This window comes from Microcebus murinus, chromosome 9 (assembly GCF_040939455.1).
Source record: "Microcebus murinus isolate Inina chromosome 9, M.murinus_Inina_mat1.0, whole genome shotgun sequence".
Taxonomy (NCBI): domain Eukaryota; kingdom Metazoa; phylum Chordata; class Mammalia; order Primates; family Cheirogaleidae; genus Microcebus; species Microcebus murinus.
The window spans coordinates 50,766,246-50,774,533 of record NC_134112.1 but is presented as its reverse complement, the minus strand read 5'-3'; the positions used below and the strand labels follow the sequence as shown (position 1 = coordinate 50,774,533).

General features: G+C 41.5%; 1 protein-coding gene across 2 annotated transcripts in view; it reads right to left on the bottom strand.

Annotated features, from left to right (window-relative positions):
- Window positions 1-2,922: 2,922 nt before the first annotated feature.
- ABCB1 (ATP binding cassette subfamily B member 1) overlaps window positions 2,923-8,288 on the bottom strand; it is a 194,774-nt gene continuing 189,408 nt past the window's right edge. For both annotated transcript variants that reach the window (XM_012779549.3, XM_012779551.3), the window contains exons 26-28: window positions 7,519-7,725; window positions 4,376-4,522; window positions 2,923-3,534 (exon numbers count right to left, since the gene is read on the bottom strand). In XM_012779549.3, the coding sequence (XP_012635003.1) occupies window positions 3,328-3,534; window positions 4,376-4,522; window positions 7,519-7,725 (561 nt within the window). In that variant the 3' untranslated portion in view covers window positions 2,923-3,327. The remainder of the gene's footprint in view (window positions 3,535-4,375; window positions 4,523-7,518; window positions 7,726-8,288) is intronic.

Here is an 8,288-nt window from a genome sequence, read left to right as displayed (position 1 = left end):
CCAGCCTACAGTACAGTGCCATCTTATTCACTTTTCACAGTTTAGCCCAAATTATTATTCCTTCAAAAGCAGGACCCCCCCCCCATTTTTTTAACACAGGGTCTCACTCTGTTGCTTGGGCTAGAGTGCAGTGGCTTCATCATAGCTCACTGCAACATCCAACTCCTGGGCTCAAGTGATCCTCCTTCCTCAGCCTCCCAAGTAGCTGGAACTTCAGGCACACACCATCTGGCCTGGATAATTTTAAAAAATGTTTTCGGAGACAGGGGTCTTGCTATGTTACCCAGGCTGGTCTCGAACTCCTGGTCTCAAGTGATCCTCCTACCTTGGTCTACCAACGTGCTGAGATTACAGGTGTGAGCCATGGTGCCAGTCCTAAAAGCAGCAAATCTCTAAAGTTTAACTATCTGTTCTCCCATTTATTTTTCTTGACTTTATTTTGAAATAATTATAGACTCACAGGAAGTTGCAAAAATCTTATAGTCCTGTGTACTCATCATCTGGCTTCTCCCAATGATGATATATGGTGGCTATAGCTAAAATTAAACCCAGGACATTGACATTGGTACAATACTGTTACTAGACTACTACAATTCCCACCACCCAAAAAAAGAAAAACATATAAAAGATTTTCTTTTACAAAATTATGGACATAATTTATGTAAGGTTTTTCCCTTTTATTCTGTGTAGTGGGTAAGGCTGGGTCCCAGGTCTTGTGATAACAATGGGCTCCCCTCCCTATCGTTCTTGTAAAATTATATGGGTTTAGAAAATAATCTTCTTAATATATTTTACATTAACAGAGGACATTTTAGAAATTCTTCTGTGATAAACCCAAAATGACCCAGGGAAAAGTACACATTAGAGCAGAAATTTGGCAAAAGAACAGACACTTATCGAGCCTTTGCTATATGCCAAGGACTTTGCCAAACACAGGAACACAGTGATGCAAAGACACAGTCCTTTCCTCAAAGGGTTCACGAACTGGTAGCATGCGTGAGATGCAAGAAAAATGAATTTGAAAAAAAAGACTTCTTACTGAAACCTGGGACAAATGGCTGCTTTGTGTGTCAGCAAAGAGACTGAAGTACATTTTGGCCTAAAATCAGTAGCTGATTCTAGTGAACCAAAAAGAAGGGCTATCATTGCTAAAAGTTAGGCATAAGTGGATAATCTCTTGGAGGTACTAGGAAAATAAAGGAGACTGGCTAGAAAAGGATCGAACTCAAGCAAATGGCCCAGGCTGGGACCCATCTGTGTTTCTTCTGCATCCTGAAGGCCACACCTCAAATGCCTTCTGGCTTTGATGTCATCTCCAAGCCATCTGAATAAATCCTCCTCCTTCTAAAAGAGTTCCTTATGTGCCCTTTTGCCAGCCAACTTTTATCATCCCTCCACCTCTCACATCTAGCATATGAATGTTTCTCATTACCACCAGTCCTCTGTTCTCCCTAGCCCAACACAGCGCCTCAGCTGGGACTTCAGGCCAGCCACCTTGCCAGCTAATTAAAAAAAAAAATTTTTTTAGAGATGGGGTCTTGCTATGTTGCCCAGGCTGGTCTCAAATTCCTGGGCTCAAGCAATCCTCCTGCCTCAGCCTCCCAAAGTGCTGGGCTACTGTCTTATAGCTCCACTACTGTATTCATGTTTTAATTGTGTCTCCAAAGAAAATGTTTCTTAAACTTAAGGACTCCTCCTTCTCTTAAGCTATAGTTTGGATGTTGGTCCTCCAAACCTGGTATTGTTATCCTGCCCCCTGGGGAGACTGCCTTCCCTGCCAGTTTGAGGCTACTGAGCTTTATGTTTAGGAGACACTTCCTTGCAATGAATAACATAACTGATGATAACTGGAAGAGTAGACTAGCTAGGTTGAGAGGCATTTTAAAATATAGGATCTAAAGGGACTTGAGAGAGTGAGATTCCGCTATCTAACTTCCTAGGAGGAATTCAGAGGATACCCACAGGATAACACTCAGAGAGACCTGGGGAAGGTTTCAACAATCAACCCCAGAAACAAAGCTTGGGGCCCATGAAATGTACAATGACGAGAGATTATATGACTTTTTTTTTTTAATTCATCAAGTTACTAGGCAATAAAAGGTTTTTTTTTTTAAATCTGCATTCTTTGATTATTGAAATTGTACATTTTTCTCATGCATCTCTTCTTTGGGAATTATCTGATCATTTCCTTTGCCTTTTTTTTCTTGGAGGGGGTGGCTTTTTTTTTTTAAATGTTCTTTATACATTAAAGATAGCAATTGTTTATAATAAATATGGCACCCCAGCTTGTGACTTTCAATCTTGTTTAAAATGTTTTTGGCTGATTTTTAAAATTTGTACTCAAAGTACCAGTCTTCATGATATTTTATTCTTTTCTTTTTTCATCATGTTTGCATTATGATGTATTAAACTTATGGCGCATTTTTAATCTGCAAATCAGAAAGATCAACTTTGAAAGAGACCAATTATAGGAAAAGAAATTCATCATCATGACAGAAAAAGAGTAATTGTATTCTTAAAAGTACAAAAATATTAAAACCCTGAAGAGCCCTTCAGAAGAGCAATGCAAAATATTTCATGTACATCTGAGTAATATATACTTCACAACTGCATCTCACCCCACCTCCCAAAGTCTTGTATTGATCTGTGTGATTGATTTGAAAGCCATCATCATGTAGAAATGCAAGAATCAGGCAAGTCAAGTACAAGAATGAAGCCAGATGGTTCTATAAAACCCAAAGTGAAAAAACATATAGACCAGATGGCTCTATAAAACCCAAAGTGAAAAGACATATAGAATAGAATTTAAACTGTTTAACCATTCCCACAGTAATGAATGGATGTTTTTAAAGAAATCTTTTTTTTAAAGAAGAAATTATCTACAATATTCCAATTGGAAGAAGATATTTTGGACAAGATGACTCCAGTCACGTGGAAGTTTAGTTTTATTATAGGCACTTTATGCAAGTATTTCAATACTTTTTGCTATTTCTATGATCTTTTAGCAAGGCAGTTACAGTCCAAATGAAAAAAATATAAAACAAAATTACACACTTTATTTAAAAAGTCTACTTAAAATTCTTTAATAAGTTTTATAATACAATTAAAGCCATTATTTCCTCCCATTTGATGATGTTTCCCTTTCTGCTCCCTTAATTATGAAGTCTCTGAAGACACTGATCTTGATGGGATGATCTTCAATTGCAGCAGGAAACGTTAAACACATAACTCTTCATCGTCCAGTAAGTGCTTGCTTTTTAACTTTGGTTAAATGCCATATTTAAAAACAAATATTAAAAAATATTTAACATCTCATACGGTCACAGTTCACTGGCGCTTTGCTCCAGCCTGGACACTGACCATTGAAAAGTAGATGCCTTTCTGCGCCAGCAGCTGTTGATGCGTGCCGTGCTCCTTCACTTTGCCGTTCTGAAGCACCACGATCAAGTCTGCGCTCTGCACGGTGGACAGGCGGTGGGCGATCACAATGCACGTGCGGCCTTCTCTGGCTTTGTCCAGGGCTTCTTGGACAACCTGTTCCACAGTCACATAAATTAATTCTGTTAATAACAGTCCTTTCCCTTTAAAGCTTCCTCCATGAGAGGTCCCAGGATTAATTTCTCTAGCAATAGGTCCTTCTTTAAGAATGGTGCCAGCGAACTATAACACAGATTTTTAGAGAGCAAAGGATTTGTCAGATCGGAAGATAACTGAACCCTAATTTGGATTAGCTCTGAGGCAGGATTTACCTGTCCTTAAAGTTTAGGGCAGGAAATGCTGTCCATCAAATCATTTAAAAACATTTGCTAATGTGTCTAGTCACACAGCATCCTTAAAAGCAGACCTCAAATCCAGCTCCACAACAAATTCAGGAAGGCTGAGCAAAGGCCAAACACCGACTCCTTGAATTTTTAAGTTATTTTCAAGATAGGGAACGTCTCATAATGAGTGTGTCTTTCAGGTATCAGAATTCTTAACCTTTTCTCAAATTGAAAATGATTGCTAATGTTTTTCTTAAGGTACAGCCAGACTTGGACACTGTGTCACCCTCTCCCTTTTCCATGTGGCTGCTGAGGAGATGCTGCCAGTACAAGTGGGAGATAACGCCTCCGAAACGCAGCTTCTTGGGTCAACACAAAGTGATCCAGGGCTGGTTTTCGGAGTATATGTGCTATAAGACCCATCTGCCTTGTGTCATTTTAGCTCTTGTGAATAACAGCACAGAAAGTGTTTAAAAGTTACACTGAACAGTGATATAAGCAGCAAGCAACAATCTGGCTCAATTTTGTTCTCTACTGTGGAAGATAAAAGCATGTATTTAAACCTTTGCAGGACGAATGATTCAAGTATGAATGAGTCCAGTTTAAATTCTTACCTTTTCACTTTCTGTATCCAGAGCTGATGTAGCTTCATCCAAAAGCAAAATATGAGGCTGTCTAACGAGGGCACGAGCTATGGCAATGCGTTGTTTTTGCCCACCAGAGAGCTGAGTTCCTTTGTCTCCTACTCTGGTGTTATATTTCTGTAAACAGGATTTTGTTATTATGAAAGTAGAACTGATAGTAAAATTCTAACAAATAGTTTGCTTAAAGAAAATAGGATAACCACTCCACTCCCATATACACCAAACATTTAGGATTAGAAGCTAAGGATGGGTTCATAGAGAATTAAATACAGAACAAAAATTGCTCTATATGGCAAGTTTAATCTTTCTTTTTGAAAATAGACATTTGGGCCTTAAGATGATATGTTTTAGTATAAACAAGCCAGCATATCTTTTTAGGAAGAATACTGTTGCTATGTTAGTATCTTCCATCTTCTGATTTCATTACATTTGGGACAAAGATTGGCAGGAGAAAGGATATTTGATTTGAACAGCCTATTCATAATAAAATAATTGAGGTTCATCTTATTTATAACCAGCAGGTGATGCTCTTTGCATGATTTTAAAGTGAGGGAAGAGAAAATTCTTGGGATGTTAGACTTTTGGTATTTGTTTTTATGAAACTATCTTTAACACTTCATTTTCATAGATGCTAAGGAATTCTATTTTGGTATCTAATTTTGAAAACTAAAATATCCTTTTAAAAAACTTGCTTTTAGAGTTCTTTCAAAATTCTTGCTATATTTTTCATCACAGTAGGTAACTGTCAGCAACTATTCACTATGACATTAGGGACAAGAATTAAAGGGTGTGGAGAGCAGGACAGAAACGGGATGTGACACCCTGTGTAACCTAGAAAACCCCACCGTCTCATTATTTTCAGGTCCTTGTCAGGCTGAAATTTTAGTTGAACTGTGGGCTTTGATTCTGACACCCAGAGTTTGGTTATAAAATCCGTGTTCTATGCAGTGTTGCCTATTTTTATTTGCTGCATTTGGTCACGTTAGCTCTAGGGCACTCAGACTGCGGACTCTCAGTACTGATGGAGTGAGAAGACCCCAGGTGAGGTTTTGGCAGGTGCCTGGGACTGGCTCTACCCCGGAGCTGTGGCTGCCTCAGAAGGCAGGAGCACTGTGCAGGGGTGGCCAGGTTGCACTGATAAAGTACTGATGCTCTTGAGGCAGGTAAAAGCAGCATTGTATATAACCCTGTGGGACGGAGATAACTAAACCAGCCATCTGCTGGGTAAAGCAAATCCTATTACTAATTACTCAGGAAAAGAAATGGATCCTCAGACAGGTAATAGGACTTAGGAGGTTTTGCCCTCTCTCTCCTGGTCTAGACCCTGAGGGAAAGAATCGTGATATCTACAGATGTGTTCTGTGTGACAGTAACCAGGAATCCAGAAAGGTGGGGTCCCTGTGGCAGACAAACACCAGATATATTTAAGCAAGATATATTTCAGAAGCTAGATAATAATTACTCTCTGGGCTGGGTACAGTGGCTCACGCCTGTAATCCTAGCACTCTGGGAGGCCAGGGCAGGAGGATCACTCAAGGTCAGGAGTTCGAGACCAGCCTGAGCAAGCACAAGACCCTGCCTCTACTAAAAATAGAAAGACATTAATTGGCCAACTAAAAATATATAGAAAAAATTAGCCAGGCATGGTGGCATATGCCTGTAGTCCCAGCTACTCAGGAGGCTGAGGCAGAAAGATTGCTTGAGCCCAGGAGTTTGAGGTTGCTGTGAACTAGGCTGATGCCACGACACTCTAGCCCAGACAATAGAGTGACACTCTGTCTCAAAAAAAAAAAAAGTTACTCCTGTGTTTGTGTTTTGTTAACCCCTAGCCCAGTGCCTCTCTAGATTTAGCCTGGATCAGTGTCATCTGGGCTATTAAAACGTAGATTGCTGGACTCTACCTCCAAAGTTTCCTATTCAGCAGGTCTAGGGTGGGGCCTAAAAAATCTGCCTCTCAAGTTCCCAGGTGATGCTGATCTGTGCCCAAACTTGAGAACCACCGACCCCTCATTACTAAGGAGGACTGGAGCTTTGTCTTTAAGTGAACCTTGAGAAGGGTCAATTATCCACAGGTGGCCTAGACTTTTTAATGGAGAGGTGAGGACAAGGCCTCCTCCCTGGGGCCTAATGAAGTTGGTGTGGGTAGTTATCTGAAGAACAGCCTAAGGAAAAGGGAGACCTTGGGACAGAGTTAGAGCCACCTGGCATTGTCACCCTGCCCCTGAGATTTCCCTTCCCCGCCAGTTTGAAGCTACTGAGCTTTATCTTTTAGGGGGCGCTTCCTTGCAATGAAGAACATAACTGGTGATAACTGGAGGGGTAGATTAGCTAGGTTGAGAGGCATCCAAAATATAGAACCTAAAAGACTTAAGAAAGGGTGAGATTCCACTATCCAACTTCCTAGAAGGAATTCAGAAGACATCCACAGGATAACAGCCCAGGGAGCCTTGGGGAAGATTTCAACAATCAACCCCATAAACAAAGCTTGGAGCCCATGAAATGTACCATGATGAGAGATTACATGATACCATGGTTACCCCAGTGGCTCAGGCCTCTTTCTGGTATGGATCCAGCTCTGGCCTGGCCTGACTCCGCAGAGTGAGGTTTGAGGCTTTGGAGCGGGGAGCTGCAGGAAGGCAGGAGGAGGAGAAATGGGAGCGAGAGCACATGGGAAGGGGTGGTCACACCTGCTTCCTCAGCAGGCCCAGGAGAGCATGTCCACAAGTGGAGACACACACACTGCCCGTGGGCTCTGTCTTTGGACTTGGAGAGAAAGGCCTCTCAGACATAATGCTTATCCCCAGGGCTGAAGGAGGTGGAGCATCCAGCCTAAAAGCTTTGGGTCTAGAGAATTGTTCCAGTTCTCCTATCCGTGGAAAGTTCCTCTCTCCTAAATCTGAATTGGTCAAACACTTTCATCCCTTCCTTACCAGGAGAGTCAGGTGACGGGGTAAACGTAACATCTAACTGGGGTAGGAAGTGTGGCGGATGCTTGCATACGGGTGGGAGTGTGTTGTGTTTGCTAATTTCTCTTCATCTCCGGGAAGAAATCAAACTGCAGGCCAGGGAGGCTGCCACATGCTCCTGGGCCCTTAACTTGGAGAGAGACTTACGTCAGGCAGCGACTCAATGAAGTGGTGTATGTTGGCCTCCTTGGCTGCCCTCACGATCTCTTCCTGTGACACCTCCCGGCTGTTGTCTCCGTAGGCGATGTTCTCGCCAATGCTGCAGTCAAACAGGATGGGCTCCTGGGATACGATGCCCAGGTGTGCTCGGAGCCACTGGACATTCAGTTGCTTTATTTCTTTGTTATCAATTAGCTGAAAACAAAGAGTTCATAGATCAACTTCAGGGCTAGCATATTTTGAAGTTAGCAAAGTTAACACTCTTATCTCATACGTAAAAACTTCCAAATTGTTAGATTAAGGTAAAGTTTGTTTTCTTTAAATTTGGATTGTCAAGGTGAATCCAACAAGGCCATCATTGTATGCTTTGAGGAAGTGTCATGTTTTAACCCTGGTTCCTGATGTGTGTATGCAGTAAAATAATACCCGCTCCTTCCCAAGGTATCCATGTCCCAATCCCTGAAGCCTATGAATATGTTACATGGCACGGAAGAATTGAAGTAGCAGATAGAATTAAGGTTACTAATCAGCTGGCCTGAAAATAAGAAGATTATCTTGGATTATCTTGGTGGGCCTAATGTAATCTTAAGAGTTCTTAACTGTGGAAGAGAGGCCAGAGAGTGAGTATCAGAGTGGTACTATTTGAGAAAGACATGACCTGTCACTGCTGGCTTTGAAGATGGAAGAAGGGGTTGCAAGCTAGAAAAGGCAAGAAAACAGATTGTCCCTTGGAGCCTCCAGAAAGAACACAGCCCTGC